Source organism: Thalassophryne amazonica, chromosome 14, assembly GCF_902500255.1.
Source record: "Thalassophryne amazonica chromosome 14, fThaAma1.1, whole genome shotgun sequence".
In the NCBI taxonomy this organism is placed as follows: Eukaryota; Metazoa; Chordata; class Actinopteri; order Batrachoidiformes; family Batrachoididae; genus Thalassophryne; species Thalassophryne amazonica.
Window position 1 is genome coordinate 30,969,005 of NC_047116.1, and position 17,341 is coordinate 30,986,345.

Here is a 17,341-nt window from a genome sequence, read left to right on the forward strand (position 1 = left end):
TGCGCTGGCAGAGGCAAACACAGGGAGGGGCTTCCCAAGCTGCCGTTTGCTGCATTATTTTCCCTGGGATTTTCCTACATTGTACCACAGTGTATTAGCGAGAAGGTAACAGTGAAGCCAAAGACAAAGCTGCTGAAAGGGCACGAACCTGATCTCAGGTTTGTGTTTAGCCGTTCACCCTAGATTACCCACATAGCCCCGCTACACATGATGTCATGCCCATTAAGTGCTTACATTTTAACTTTTCATATACAACTAGCATATAGCAAATTTAAACCTGCAGAGCAACAGTTTTATAATCTTAATTTAGTATGAAGTCTTCAAGCACACCATCATATGGAAAAGCACGAGTTGTGTGCAGGTGCATTAGAATCTCCATGGAAACCACTTTTGGATATTAAAGCCAAGCGCAGCATCAGCTGAGCTCTAAGCATACAAATGGATTTCCAACAATAGTATCTAATTAGGATCCACGCTAGGAAATGGACTGAAATTGCACAGATTATTCCTTGTGGAAGTGTTTGCCAACAAGAGGAGTAGACTGTGATGAAAGAAATATGTTTTATTCAAGATTTTGATCAACATTTTAGATTCCATATATTGTATGTTAGGAATAAATACAACATTTATATATCTTTATCATTGAAATAGTTTAATAAGATACAACCCCAAATCAGAAAAAGGTAAGACTCAGTTGTGGGCACAGCTAACCAAAAAATTATGTTTGATTACTGTTAATCCACTAACTGAAACATTAACTTTTATAAAGCTAACCGATAAACCCCTAAATAATTTTGCGGAAGTTACAGCTAAAATGTATACCGAAGTAACTTAACTAACTTAAGTTAGTTAACTTAACTTTTAGTATTGACTCTAGTACACTGGCAGCTAGTGACACAACAAGCCAGTGCTTCTGTCTCAGATCAGCCTTCTCTCAGCAAAAGAGACCTGGTGACCAGAGAGAAAGGAAGTATAAAAAAAACACATTTTTTTCGCAGCCATACAGACTTGCAGACGTATCACAGAAGTCATGCACAGCAAGACAGTTTTGACTTATGGTTAAAAATGTTTTAACAAATTCCGGACAAGTTATTGAAATTAATGTCGCCTCTGTCATTTTACAAAGTGAAAATATCAGCTGTATGTTTTAGTTTTAAAGTAATGCACTAATTTTGAAGGTTTTAGTGTTTTACAACACACATGCCGAAAACAATTATGGGAAAATTCACACTGCCGTGAACACTGCCAAGATGGCAGTGTTCATTGCCACACATTCGTAAAAGTGCTGAATCACTTAAACAGAATCTTCAGTTTTCAGATTGACTTTTTTTTATACTTTTTTATACAAATGAAAAAAAATGACAGATTTATTTCTAAAAACAACACACACGTTACAGTAACGTGTTTTTTTTTTTTTACATATAAACCGACCAACCACTGATGACAGGAAACAAATTTTAGCGGACTGTGCACACCACTGGTAGGACTGTATGGAAAACAAAAAGGAAAAAAAAAGGTGATTCTTGCATTTACTGTCACACTTATTTCATTGTAGGCAGGATGTTTCCGAGATATTTTGTGTTTTGTGTGGTCAACTTCATTTCATTTGTTAATATTAAGACAGTGAGGGAGAATCCTAAATATATTTTCTGCCTTATCACCCAGCTCTACAGTGCTACCTGAGGAACTGGAGATCACAGAGATCACAGGTGTTGAGCTCAAGCTTGCCCCCGTACTCTTTATACACTGAAATTCCTCCAGATTTCCTGAATCATTTAATATTATGCACTTTAGAGGGAGAAATATGCAAATCTCTTCCAGTCTTTCTTAGAGGAGCTTTGCTTTTAAATATTTCAATAATTTTCTCATGCATTTGTTGACATCCTGGATATCCTCTGCCAATCATTGTGGACACATCACGCCGACTGCAGTTTGGCTCAGTGGGCATGTTTCACATAACAGAAAAAAAGTCAGTGCATGGTGTTCTGTAACATTTAATTTAACCTTTATTTATCCAGGTTAGTCCCATTGAGATCGATATCTTTTGCAAGGGAGACCTGGGCAATTATATAAAGTTTCCAATTCATCTAACCTGCATGTCTTTTTAAATGTGGAAGGAAACCGGAGCACCTGTATGAAACACATGCAAACACGGGGAGAACATTACAACTCCACACAGAAAGGCCACAAGTGGGAATCAATCCCATGACCTTCTTGCTGTGAGGCAACAGTGCCAACCACTAAGTCACTGTGCTGCCGTATGCCACCTGCTACATATGTCATGTATGAAACAAGTTGGCTCAGGTTTATGTTATGCTTATAGCAGGAGGATTTGTTTCTGCACAGTCACAGAACTGTGAGATTTTCAGGGATGTCTACCATTAAACCCCCCTAACACATTTAATAGTATAGGAAGTCGATGAAAACAGATTTCGCACAATGTAGCTGAGGACAGACATTTAAAAGTCAAATGTTCTCACTGAGGGTATCCTCTCCACTTTATCCAAGCTAGAAGATGCCTCACATTCCTTAGTTGTAGGTAGCATTGTTGACGCTGGACTTTGTCCAAATGCTCACGGTGTCATGCCACCACGCTGAACAAGCACAGCCTGCTGGGAACAATGACCATCTTCCTGGCAGTGCCGCTCCTCTCTGAGTTGCACCTCTTCCTCTCAGGCAGCATTTGCATCTGTAATGACTCGATAGCAGAGCACAGATGAAACATGGTTGCTGCCTCTGAATGGAACCCCCCCCCAAACACACACAAGCTGCTCTGGCAGATGCACAGACTAGGATTGGGTGAAGCTGTGTGCTGTCTCTCTCTGATTCCATGTTCCAACAGAAAAGGCAGAGAGGGAAAAGCTGCCAGTCATAGCGATCCTTATTCTGCTACAGCAGCAGTGGTGTAGCAAACCAAGCGGTTATGGGATTATTACGTCCCCCAAGGAGGTTATGTTTTCACCATGCTTTGCTTTGCAGGACTGCTTTTTTTTATTTAATTTTTTTTTTTCTTCACTCTGGCAGGGGTGCTGCCAAACAGATGTGTGCTTCTTTGTGCAGTTGTGTTAGGAAGGGTATCCGGTGTAAAACTTGTGCCAAATTAACATGCAGATCCACTTCAGATCTGCTGTGGCAACCCCACGTAAAACAAGAAAAGCAGAAGGGACTTAGTATTCTTTTTTTTTTTTACTTGTGAAATGATTGGGTATGGATTCCTGTACTACAGCGCAGTGAGCCACCACACCGCCTCCAAATTAAGATAACACTGGCAAATGCAGAAAACACAAATACCAAAAACATTTGCATCAGTTCAACATCAAAGAAATCTTGCAAATGAAAAAGCTTGCAAACAAATGTAACCTGTAATTTGATAAAGTATCTGCTGCAGATTTCAGAAAAAAAGACATATTTCAAAGCTCCCCAACACAACAGAAGTACTAACAACACAAAAAGAGATTTCTGGCCATAGGACATTGATTGACTTCTAATGTTTAATGCATTGCAAAAGAAAGAAAGAAAGAAAGAAAGAAAGAAAGAAAGAAAGATAAAAGTAGTGAAAACATAGCCAAGTTAACAGTAAAATCATTAATAAAGTAAATAAAAAAATTCTCAGCTCTGTTCACCATGCAAAAAGATAGATAACTAGAGTGTTGCCCGTGGGCATCCATGGGCTCTAGATTGGGCAGTGTTTATAAAATAGGGAGCTGACATTTTTCAAGGGTGGTAAGGCAGCTGAGCTGCGTCACACTCCGTATGACAGTGTGACGCATATGGACTCACAGTGACACATGCCCCCAATCTCAATTCTCTATTGTACCCCTTGGCCCTACCCCTACCCCTACGCCTACCCCTTTAAAACAAGAGGTAAGGTGAAGGGGTATGCCTCTAGCCCTATGAATTGAGACACCCCTCCGCCTTAGGAGAAAAAAAAACTGCTGTCCTCACTGTTTGTTAACATGGCAACCGAAATGCAACTTGTTGCAGTAGCCTGTTTGCTATTTTTATTTTCTTGCCTTTCTGCGTAAATGCAAAGAAATAGAAGTCGCAGATTTCTTTGACACATCGTAATCATGTCATGTTAACTAATTTGTAATTTATAATAATAATAAATAGTATTAAGAATTAATTAATTAGTAATTGATTAATGTTAATAATACTACTAATAATTAATAATATAAATAATGAATATTGTTTGATCAATCATTAATTGATTGATTAGTAATTCATTAATTAGTAATTATAATAATAATAATTTATTAATTTATATCGCTCCAAATCATGACTAATCGTCTCAAGGCGCTTCACAAACATCATTTAAAAGCAGAATAAAATGAAATAAGAGTAAAAGAATAAAAAGACACACAATCATATAAAATACTAATGATAAAACAGGAAAACAGTTTATTTATTTAAAATAAATAAACACAAAATATATCAGTCTGTGTACAATGAATGTATATGTTATACAAGTTTCACTTTTTGAATGGAATTACTGAAAGAAATGATGATTTCATGATATTCTAATTATATGACCAGCACCTGTATGTATGTTATGGGCTGCATCAAGTTCTGTTAACCTTATATTTCTTTTTCAAATTCTCCCATTTTTTTGCATCCAGCCCTATTTCCTTTAGAAATTTCCTTGACAAATAATATCAGTCTATTAGGACGTCAGGTTATGTGTTACACATATACGTGTGTGTGTATATATTTTCCATCTTATTCCCATTGATGAAACTTCTTTTCTGCCTGAAAGCAGCGAGCGCGCTCAGGGCTCCCTATTTGTTTACAAAATACACACGTTACAAGACCTTGAAATCCAACAGCAGGGATCGATATTATCCAAAGATTTATGAACATACAAATTAACCTGCTTATCCTTTATCATGATTTTCTCCGTTGTGAGATAAGAGAAAAGTGTCTTATCGTAGCGTTCGTGTGTATGTGCATTATAACGCAGCGGACTAGCGACGTTACAATATTCATCAGAACGACAATATACACAACATGCATCCAGCAGCATACACGTTGCTGTTATAGACAACTGCCTGTAAAGTTTTTGTTCAAGTTATAACTTTCTAAACAGCGTAATTTGTAATGAAAGCCGCTTCATTTGTGCGGCTCTTTCGGCGCCATGTTTGTTTTTTCGGAGAGCAGTAAGCTCCTCCTACCCCTCCAAACAGAGTGTGCATCCAGATTCACTCCAAACGGAGGGGTTTGTAGCCCTCCGCCTTCCCCTCCGCCTCGCTCCAAAAAGAGAATTGAGACACTCCTCTGTCTCTCGTGCCCACGCAAAACGGAGGGGAAGGGGTAAGGGGAAGGGCCAAAGGGTAGAATTGAGACTCAGCCATGGTGTTTTCGGTATGATTGCGCAATGTTCACGTCTGCTTCATAAAATGACTGCGTGCCACAAACTTTGCACATTGTGATATTTCCTTTGCACACCTCGAATGTGATGCACAGGTGGTGTAGTCTGTGACATTCCGGCATGATTAGATGTGCCTGACCATGGCAACTTTCCCTCAAATGCAATCAGACTATTTCGAATGCTGTTTTGACACCGTGCAAATATTTAGGATGCAGTCAGACTGCAGTTAGAGTCCACCTCGGTTGCTGTACGATATTTTTCCACCTCGACTGTTTTGGACATGAGCTACACATTCGGGCCGGCCACACGAATTTGCCCGTCTGTATGGAATGCACCTCGAATTTCCCTGAATGTGGGTCAAATCCTCATTCCTGCGGCATTCGTGCTCTAGTGTGACGGGTATAGAGGAAACATATCACCCAAAGGGAAAGACAGTCATCAGAACAATATATCAGTTAACACTTACAGTCGCTGTTGGAGGCAGCATATAATGGTGACGGATTTTAGTGTAGTTGGCAGATGAAGTTGTTATTTGTGTAATTGCATCGTTAGCCTGAGTGTGTGAACGACCCTTCTCAAGTGACATTGAAGTGCTCTCTAACACTTCATGTACAAGTGTGTGAAGTGCTTTAGTTCACATTATTTGGCTGCACCAAGCACCAGCTGTTAGTTTTTGATTATTTTTCAGGAACAACTGGATAATACAAACTGCAGAACTCATGTTCCAAATGATACAATAGTATTAAGCATTCATTTATGGCAGTGTTGACACAGAAGCTGCAGGATATTGGCTTTACAATGCTTGGAATATTAACCACATTTGTAACACATTATAAAACAGTATATGGACCCCCCCCCCCACACACACACACACACAAACACACACACACACACACACACACACGTGAACTTGAGCTTTTCCTTCTCTTTTGCTGTGCTTGTTCGGTATATTTCAATATTTCAGATGTAACATTATCAGTTATCAAGATGTTCACCAATGAATATGGCTTTATACACCCTGAAGAAAACCATACACCCTGAGGCTGCCTCAGGGTGTATGGTTTTATCATATACAGTACATCCTTTTATCATATATAGTGGTCCCTCGTTTATCGCGGGAGTTACGTTCTAAAAATAACCCGCGATAGGCAAAATCCGCAAAGTAGTCAGTTATTTTTTACCATTATTGTAGATGTTTTAAGGCTGTAAAACCCCTCACTACACACTTTATACACTTTTCTCAAACAGGCATTAACATCTTCTCACTTTTCTCTCCTGTGTAAACACTCAAATTTCAAACCTTAGTTGAAAAAAATACAATGTTTTCCTATAAATAATTATGATGGCTTTTAGAACTAACAAATTTAATTTTAACGATCAACCTACGAGGTTGGACACATAAGAAATTATTAATACTGACTCACCAGTATTTCACAGTTCCTCTGACCGCGCCTCTTCGTCGTGGCGCCGCTCCGCTGTCTGGATTGGCTGATTACTGGGGTGGTATGAAAAATATTACCCGTCCGCGAAAAGGGTGTATTGCTATTTATTCTTTAGTGTTTTATCCAATCATATTGGCATATCATTTATAGGTATATGATAAAATCCTTTATTAATAATAAATATGACTATATAAGCATTAGATATCTGGCACTTTAACAATACCCACTGCTATTGTCCCCCCTTCTCTCATTTAATGACTGATTGGCTCAGTTTATGTATTTAAGTGTGTATTTGAGCCCGTAATTGGCTGAAATATGTCCTATTTGGAGCGGAAACAAGATCACCCACAAGGTCATTGCTATTCTGTTAGTATACTTTACAAAGATAATTACTTTTCTGTCTAATGACATGTTAATTGGCATTGTTGAGCATTTGATAACCTCACAAATGCCAAATGTCCTGATAAAATTGTAGAAATACAAGATTTAAACTTCTTCACTTTCTAGTGATTTGCGGATTAGAAAATGAATGTGAATGAATTATTATTATTATCCAACTATCCATCCATTTTCTATGTCCACTTACTCCAATTAAGGGTCAGGGGTGGAGCCTATTGAACTATTTATTATGATTACTTTTTAATTAATACCTTTTCATAAATTTATTCAACTGAAAATGATAAACATACAGATATACACAAATACACCCACACACACACACACATATATATATATATATACACATACATACATAAATAAATAATCATACACTTCTACTTCTTAGAAATTATGTGTTACATGCTGCAAATCATTGCATTTTATTTTATATATATATATCTGTAGCTGTACAGCGTTGCACCGTGACCAGACACTGTCAGACAAGCCGTCTCTTTTTTCTCACTCGCCTCTTAATCAAACATAGCAGAATGAACTTCTTGTGAGGCAGCTGTAGGATGTAATTAGCAGCTTTCTCTTTCCACCCGGCTCTTTTGTGCCAAGGTGATCGGTTGTCCAGGGATTGCCTGAGAGCTGGGATGGTGTCAAGAAGTGATGTGTGTGTGTGTGTGTGTGTGTGTGTGTGTGTGTGTGTGTGTGTGTGTGTGTGTGTGTGTGTGTGTGTGTGTGTGTGTGTGTGTGTGTGTGTGTGTGTGTGTGTGTTGGGGGGGAGAGACACAGGTTGTGTGGTTCTCAGAGCTATTTGACTGTACTGAGGATTGCCACAGCCTTAAACTGGATATTAAATCATGTGTGATCCCCCCCCCCATGCCACCTTTCTCCAGGTGCAGGTGCAGAGGGCCATGAGTGGAATATTGAAGAGGAAGTTTGAGGAGGTAGACGCCTCCTCCTCGCCATGCTCTTCGCTGCAAGAGTCTGATGATGAGGCCTCCTGTAGTGAGAGTGGGGACAGCAGCGACAGCGTCAACCCGTCTGCCTCGGGATCCTTCACCCGTGAGTTCCCCAACACCCCCCATCATCCCTCAAACGCTCACTGTCGCTGCTCTGATGGGAAAGTTTGACGTCAAGAAACATAAAATGTCCTCAAGGCTTTTTCTGGTCTTCAGCGTGAATGCAGAATGCAGGTACAATGTAAGACAGCAGCTCTGCTGGCAGAAGATGATGACAACAAGCGAGAGAAAAATCCGGCGCTGTAGTTAAAAAGAAGGGACGCACTCATGAGGAACAGCGGCAGCGTTCAGTCACTGCCAGATCAGGAGCTGATGGATTCTCAGCTGTTTGTGTGTCTGCAGCCCTCACAGCCTAATCGCTACCATTTAGACTCTTTCAATGTGAATGTTTAGCATCAGTAATCATTCATATTTGTGTATTAGTTTCAACAAGAAAGCATTTGCAGAGCCTCGCTAATGGCCTCAAAATTCTGCTGCTTAACAATGACAACCCATTTGTTGTGTTTCTCCACTCATTCAGGCAGGTTTTTCCTTCTTTCCAGACATGACATCAGATTTTTCACTGAATTTTATGAACATCAGCTTGAAGCCTTCTGCATTATCCCCCTTAAAGGCAAATCAAACCATGAAGGTGATTTCCTCACGAGAGGTAACAAACAAAGATAAATACAGTACAGTTTTCTGGACTCTGTCAGTGTTTCTTGATAAAACAATAACACAACAGCAAATGCAAATAATTTAGGCTGAAGCCTGCTGATAAAATCGTAAAAATGAATTAAATGTTGCAGATATTCGGTGCTGATGTTCCATAGCCTGGCACCGTCAGACTAATTCTCAGCTGGAGTTTTAGTCTGGTACCTTGCAATTCATGTCTTAGTTCTAGGGGTCAGTATGATTGGATGCAGACAAAACTGCCTTTGGACGCTATTGGATAGATATACAACCAATCAGAGCAATGAAGAATGTGACATAGGTAGCGTGACAACACCTAATAAGTTAAACTATTCCCGAATCCAGTCGGGAATTCTGCTTCCATGCACCCCCCCACGATGTGCGCAAAGCCACGGTCTGGAAGCGGAAGAATAGTTTAAATTTGCATCATTTTTATGTATTTCACAAAAATTTAACTCTAACCATTATCCTAATCCTAATTAACCCAAAACCATTTAAGATAAAAATAATTTGCAAGGTTGCTCTGCAGTTGAGACACCAGGAGACCATAGGTCCAACACCGGAAGCACTCAGATCCCTTCCAGAAGTTTCCAGATTGCAAAGGAAAAAACAAAACCGTTCTGGTTTGCACGTGTAATGCTGGTCTGGAAAAGAACAATCATGGTTGACAAGGAAAATCTGAGTCAGCCTTTTCAGGAGTTTTGATTTGTGATGTTGAAATGTGTTAATGGTTGAATCCCAAAAGAGGGGGTTCATATTCATTTGTGGGCTTGAGCCTACTTCCTGTAAAAGGAATGGCATCTTCATCACAGACAGTACAAAAGAAATGTCTGCATTGCGGGTTCAAAAGGACACTGAGGTCACGACTGAGGAGGCGCAACCTGAAAGTGACAGAGTGCTGCAGATCAGATAATGTTGATGCACTTTAGTAATCCTGTGAGGAATTTATATCTGGGTGAAAACATTCACATACTTGCTGCCAAGGAATGACTCACACTGCATGTGTGCACAGCGCAGTGTGGCAAAATTGTACTGTTGTCACCACAAGTATTCAAAAATAAGTGGGAGTGCACTTACAGTGCACACAGCTGCCAATGCACAAACCACCTATCATGTTTAAAATGTTTATGGTCTTTATTTTGTAGTTACTGTGAAAGACTGACAGGAAACGGTGAAAAACACAGACCGAGGCATGCAGCACCCAGTCCAGGAATTGAACTGGGGTGAGATTGTCACAATACCAAAAGATTAGCAGTCAATACCAATACCAGTGAAATTACACAATTTTCAATACCAAATTTGACCAAAAAAAAAAGAAAAAAGAGGTCAAACAAAGGTGGTGTTTAGATAAAAATATATATTAATCTTTAATTAAATATTCATAAGTAGTATTTACTAAACATATACAATAAAATTGTATGAGCCAGACATACAATAGAAAAAAATCTACAAAAGTTCTTTAAACTCGCTGTTTGTTGATTTGGAGTTGTTCCATATATATATATATATATATATATATATATATATATATATATATATATATATATATATTTGAAGCACAATATATATATATATATATATATATTTGAAGCACAATATATATTGTGCTTCAAATTATTTGACCACTAGGATGTCAGACTTACAATGAGCTACTGTAGCAACACCTAATGGTGCAGTTATAAGATGATGTTAGTATGACACCAAAAAGAAGCTTGTGGCCTGAAGTCACCCACATAAAAAACACATTTAAACAAGGCAGTTTAACATCATCATATCTAATATCGAAGGAACAGTTTCGGCCAGCTTTTATCTTCATTACTATCAATAACCTGACAAAGTAGAGAAGCTTGAATCTTGCTTCTTTATCTAAAATCAAATCAACAAAATCAAGGACCTGCAGCTGGAGGCAGATGAAACTATGGTGTCATTTGATGTGACTTCGTTGTTCACCTGCATCCCCACCGCTGAGGCCATCTCAGCTGTGAGGCAGAGACTGCTGGAAGATGTGTCTCTACCTGAAAGGACCAAACTCACACCAGACCACATCTGCCAACTCTTGGAGATCTGTCTTAACACCACGTATTTCCTGTTTAGGGGGAATTACTACAGGCAGATCCATGGTTGTGCGATGGGGTCTCCGGTATCCCCCATTGTGGCCAATCTGTACATGGAGCGAGTGGAGAAGACAGCCTTGACGTCGTTCACGGGCATCTCTCCCAGTTACTGGTTCAGATATGTCGATGACACATGGGTTAAAATCAAGCAACAGGAGGTCGAGGACTTTACAGAACACATCAATTCGGTGGACTCCAATATCAAGTTCACACGTGAGGATGCCAGAAACAACCATTTAGCCTTCTTGGACTGTGATGTTACGACTGGAGAGAACAGGCAGCTCCAGACAGAGGTTTACAGAAAACCCACTCACACTGACCAATATCTGCTCTTTGGCTCAAACCACCCCCTTGAACACAAGCTCGGGGTGATCAGGACTCTTCAACACAGAGCCCTACAGGTGCCCACAACTGCAGAGGGAAGGGCTAAAGAGCAACAACTTGTACGGAAAGCCCTCAGTATGTGGGTACCCACGTTGGTCCCTGGACAAAGTGCAGAAGTCCCAGAAAACAAAGAGACCAGATAGACAGGAGACAGAGACAAGAAGAAGAGGAGTGTCTCTCCCTTATTTAGCAGGAGTAGGGGAAAAAACTACAGAGGATCTTCAGACAGCACAAAATCCCAGTTTATTTTAAAGCAGTCAACACCTTGAGACAGAAATTAGTTCACCCTAAGGACAGGATCCCTAGTTACAAACAGAGCAATGTAGTGTATCATATCATATGTCAGGAAAACTGTAATGAACACTATATAGGTGAGACGAAGCAACTTTTACACAAGAGGCTATACCAGCACCGCAGAGAGGTCGCCAGTGGACCTCAGTCTGCAGTTCATCTCCACCTGAAAGACACTAACCACACGTTTGAGGACAAGGAAGTTAAAATCTTAAATCTTCTTTAACCCAGCCTTAACCGCGGAGCGGGTCTCAGACACGATTTGTCCCCTGTTTACAATGTGGTACTCAGGTCAAAGCAGTTTCAGTCTTTTGTTCATGGTAATGAGTCATTCATGTCATCAGGAGAGTCGTCAAGGGAGCCATCAGGGGAGGCTTCCATCCTGTCATTAGGAGAGTGCTAACTAGAGCACAGTAGGTGCTAATTAGAGCTATTGTTTAGTCCAGGGGTGGGCAACGAGGGCCGAGACACTGCAGGTTTTCCTTGCAACCAATCACCTCAGCAGGTGGGTTGCTGATGAGCCTCTCCCTTGAACATAAACACCTGGTTATCAATGAAATCACCTGCTGAGACACCTGAACATTAATGAAATCACCTGCTGAGGTGATTGGTAGCAAGGAAAACCTGCAGTGCTTCGGCCCTTCATGGCACATGATTGCCCACCCCTGGTTTAGTCACTAGCCTATAGCAGTCAGCCTCTCGGTAGGTGGGGTCTGGTTAGGTTAAAAAAACTCCAGCTTTTGTTGGCTTCTGGTTTATTCTTCTCTACAAGAGTCAAGACAGAAGTCAGACTACCAGAGCAAGAATTTTAGCTGAGGAAGCTTCTGTGATTTGAAGCGAAACGTCCTCATGTCAAGCAACCCAGTCCAGTCAAAGATTCAAGCTTCTCTACTATGGAAACCACCTGGACAACTGAGAGCCTGCACAGAAATAACCTGACAAGGTACAAAAAACATTGAAATCAATGGGAGACATTCTAAAAGTACTTTAAAATCATAGTTGATCATCTGCCTTAAATTCTAATAATCTCTTAAGGCCACATTTTTTAAACTCCCACACTGCTGCAGGGTAATTAAGTAAAGCAGAGGCATTTTGACATGCCGCCATGTATCCCTGCACGCTCGTAGCACTGTGTCATTCCACGTTAGGGGTTGCTGTAAGTCAACATTTATGTCATGAACGTTGAATCAGGGTTGACCAACCACTGATAGCATCATTAATAATAGCAGAGGAAAAGGGAACGCTTCAAAATCTGTATCCACAAATAAATAAACATATCTGTGACAGAAACAGGTAGACACAACAACAGGCCCCACGTCAGCAGCAACAGTACTTATATATTTTAATTCCATTTAAGAACATAGAGAAAATAGGAAAATTAAACATGTAAAACCCAGCCTGTCGTGAGTGTGTGTGTGTGTGTGTGTAATTCACCTTTTTTTCCAATTTGCACTTCTACCATTCACAGTTGTGGATTTTGGAAATATCCCAGGATTGTCACTCCCAATGCTGCGGACCCTCGCGTCTTCATGTGATCATCGACTAGTCGACTCCAAATTTAAACAAGGTTGACTAGTCTGTGCAACCCCTAACTATGCTGCACCATGGACTGAAATGACAACAGAACAACGTAGAAAATATAGGAGTTTGATGTTTACGTCAAACATCAAGCTCACAGAAAATCCAGATATCCTTTCTGTTATATGCCCCCAGGAGAAAAGATGCTATGTTACACTAACAGGCTGCAAACCTCTGTGCTGACTTCTTCTATGACATGCAGTCTGGTGCTATGTGTGAAACACTGCCCCCAGTGGCAAACTATTAAGTCTGTGCAGGCCAGATGTAAAAACTAGACTTTGACAGAACGCCAACCTCATCACCAAATTTCATTGAAATCCATTTATATTTTTGCATAAAAAAGGTCACATTTTGCAGCTTCTCCCCAAATATTAATTTTCTTAATCCAGGCTACACCCACAACCTTTTTTTTTTTGTGAATGGTGTTTGCTCATATTACTTGACACACAAGTGAAAATGTTTCCTTCGGGCTGAGCTCAATGCCATCAGTGTTTTTAATGATGATGTATGTTGTTGGTCTGTGTTAAGTGTTGCATCCCTGCAGGTGGCGCTCTGCCTCAAGGAAATGTGCACTGTGATGTGTACATAAGAATGTTGTAGAATACTGGGGGGGAATGAAATTCCTGAGTGGATTTACAGTCATTTATGTTATGCAGTGGAGGGGGAAAATCTGTAATATCTCCAAAAACAAAGAGACTTTAAGATGTAAAGGAACATTTGCTCAGAGAGGAAATACCACTGAGATGCTTTTCTTTGTCAGATGTGTAGAAATGACAGAGCTGGAGCTGATAGCAGCTTTACATTTCAGGCTCAGCGCTACAGGAGGACACACACACACAGTCCCTGGTGCAGGGCGAGGTGGTGGATCCAGATGGTTCTGACTGCGTTGGTCCTCTCTCTCTCTGATTTGGGGTGGATGCTGGAATCGCTGCGTATGGGAACCAGCACTCCAGGCCAGGGGATTATTTATGCTCCAGCGTTGGCCTTCTCGCTGCCTCTCCCTTTAGCAGAGCTTTCCTTAATAAAGACAGACTGAAGACGAGCACAAGCACAGAGATGGGATGGAATATTTCCCCAGCAAGGCTGTGCTCAGTTCAGGATATGAAAGCTCTCTGGAAATAGAGATTTGAGAAATATTCTTCCAGCAAATTAATGTTCCATTTATTTTCCCCCTCATAGAAATGCCACTTTAGGCTTTACATAGCAGTAAATGGCTTTGTTGCATTGTCAAAGAACACGTAAAAATGAATGAATAATTTAAAAAATGTGCTTATTTTCTCATTTCAGATTCTTAAGTGTTAAAATTACAGTGTCAGATTTGGTGCCATCTAATGGTGATCTTGCAGACTGCATTCTGCACTTGCCAGTCAAATTTTCATGTTTGATCCGCCATTTCCCATAAATGAGAATCTGCAAACTTGTGAGCCTTCACTAGAAACCAGTAGACAGTATATAGGAAACCCATGCTCTGATTCACTGTTGCAAGTAAATTATACAGTAAAGAATGAATTCTTATGAATGCTACGTTCCATTTCTGTGAATAAACACCCTACACACTGTAGCTTTAACCTTGCTTTGTTCCATTTCTCCTTTGCAGCCAACTCGATCCTGAAGAGGGAGAAACGCCGGCGCACGAGGAAGGTGCACTTTGAGAACGTGACCGTTTACTACTTCAGCCGGAGGCAAGGCTTCACCAGTGTGCCCAGCCAGGGTGGCAGCACGCTGGGCATGTCCCAGAGGCACAGCTGGGTCAGGCAGTACTCCCTCAGAGAATTTGCACTGGAACAGGAGAGGATCCACAGAGACATGCTCAGAGACCACCTGAAGGAGGAGAAGCTGAACTCCATCAAACTCAAGGTAACTGCATGTCAGGATGTGCATGTACCGCTGAGAGTGCATATACCCCTGCCAGTGGCCAAAACACCCCTTCTTACAGTGCAAAGTCTGTAAAAATTTTAGTTTTGCTCCTTTGTCCATTCACCCCAAAATGTAACAGGTGTTTATGCCAAGACTGATCCCACCAAAAGATGACTTTTTGCCAAGTGTGTCTAATAATTGTTTTCCGTCTTTGCTTATTTATCCATTTATTCGGCTGTCAACATGGTTAAAGGGGGTGTATAATACATAAACACAGATCACCAGGTGTTCGACTGCAGCTTTGGAAATGAAAATATAGCACAATGTTAAAACACCGTCGACCGTATGAGCATAAAATTAGGAAACAGAATGTGATATTTTGACCACTTGAAATAGGTCAAGGTTAACCATCTTTGAACTTGTCCAAGGTCTGTGTCCCAAGAATACTCCCTGGGAATTTGAAGACCCTGGCAGTAATAGGACTGGAGTTATGCTGAGCACAGACAGGCGGATAAACGGACAGACAAACAGACGGACTCGAAGTCTTTGCAATACCCGATGGCCATATTTTGGCCTCGGGTAAAAACTAAAGAACTCATTTCAAGCTGCAGGTAGTTTTAACAACACACAAGATTTTTCCTTGCAACACTCCCAGACATGTCCAGGAGGTGGCAGTGTGCAGCAGGCAGCAGACGTCACATCAAAAACTTGCCTTTTGTATTGATGTGGCCCATCAACATTAACTAAATACTTATCTGTTCATATCCTTGTCGTCGTGGAGCAGGTAGCTCAGTGGGATAAGGAGTTGGGCTATCAGTGTGTAGACCTGTGCTTGATTCCTTGTCACACAACCTGTTTGTGGCTTTGAGACAGTCCATCTGTATTGTCCCAGTCCACCCAGCTGTAACCTCCAATGGATTTGCATCACAGAATCTGGGGAAAGCTCAAACATCAACTGACCTCAGTGCGAGTATAGCAGCTCCCCATCGTATGACCTTTACATTTGGAAAGTTAGGTTTTTGATGGTATTAAACTACAGGGGATGGACTTGTTTAGATACCTGTTTATTCACTCACTGCAGTTAACAGGGTACGAGTAAGTTTTTTTTCATTGGAAAATGTCCCCTCCCCCAGACATAAACTAAATTACAAAGTTACGACTTTGGAGTAGTTAAAACAGAAGATCATATTCTGTTCTGTCCACAGAAAAACAAAAAATAAACTTCCTGTTACTTTTCACATCCAGTAGCAACAAATTGTCAAACCAGTGACATGACTGTTCCAGGCGATAAAAAATTGACTGGCCCTCAGTGAAGTCCATATCTTCACCAAGGTTAAATAAATGTCGATATGTCAGTCTAGTTCTTGCAGCTGATCTGCCCTGTGTGAGCCTGATCCCGTCAGATCTCAGAAGCTAAGCAGTGTGGGCCCTGGTTAATACTTGGATGGGAGATCTCTTTGGAACACCAGGGGCTGTGTGTTTCTCCAGGTAAAACTGGAGTTGCATCAGGAAGGACATCTGGCATAAGACTTATGCCAAATACCAATGCGAATGTGGCTGAATCTGCTGTGGCGAACCCAAACAAACAGGAGCAGCCAAATGGACAACAATGTCACTCTAGTTCTTATAAGGGCAAAAATTTAATACTGGCAATAAAGAATGTCCACTGTGTGATTAAATACTGTGATCCCCACCAAATCCTGCATGTTCATAAATGATAGAAAGGTCATCTAATTTGTCTTCAGAGGTCCAGCCATTTTTTTGCTTTTAGAATTTAAAGCTACAGTGTGTAGAATTGTGTCATCTAGTGGTGACCTTGCAGATTGCATTATGCATTCAACTGAATTGGCTGTCTGTTGAAGCAGTTAATCACTGTTGTTGACTCTCCACTTGCTTTCTGAACCTGTCGGATGTGATTACGTCATCAGCTGACAAAGAACGGCACAGTGGAGTCTGAAGAGGCCAACAAACTCACAGCCGAGGACATTTCTGACAACGACATAGATCTGGACAACACAGAAGTCGATGAGTATTTCTTCCTGCAGCCTCTCACCACAAAGAAGCGTCGGGCGCTGCTTCGCTGCTCTGGGGTGAAGAAGATTGATGTGGAAGAGAAACACGAGTTGCGCGCCATCCGGGTTTCCAGAGAGGACTGTGGATGCGACTGCAGAATATTCTGTGACCCGGAGACCTGCAGCTGCAGCATAGCAGGGATCAAGTGCCAGGTAA

At 40.9% G+C, this 17,341-nt stretch overlaps 1 protein-coding gene across 2 annotated transcripts in view; it reads left to right on the top strand.

Moving 5' to 3' along the window:
* The window catches only part of csrnp3 (cysteine-serine-rich nuclear protein 3), an 81,356-nt gene that overhangs the window by 57,804 nt on the left and 6,211 nt on the right, over positions 1 to 17,341 (top strand). For both annotated transcript variants that reach the window (XM_034187080.1, XM_034187081.1), the window contains 3 exons: positions 8,091 to 8,259; positions 14,853 to 15,112; positions 17,041 to 17,337. In XM_034187080.1, the coding sequence (XP_034042971.1) occupies positions 8,109 to 8,259; positions 14,853 to 15,112; positions 17,041 to 17,337 (708 nt within the window). In that variant the 5' untranslated portion in view covers positions 8,091 to 8,108. The remainder of the gene's footprint in view (positions 1 to 8,090; positions 8,260 to 14,852; positions 15,113 to 17,040; positions 17,338 to 17,341) is intronic.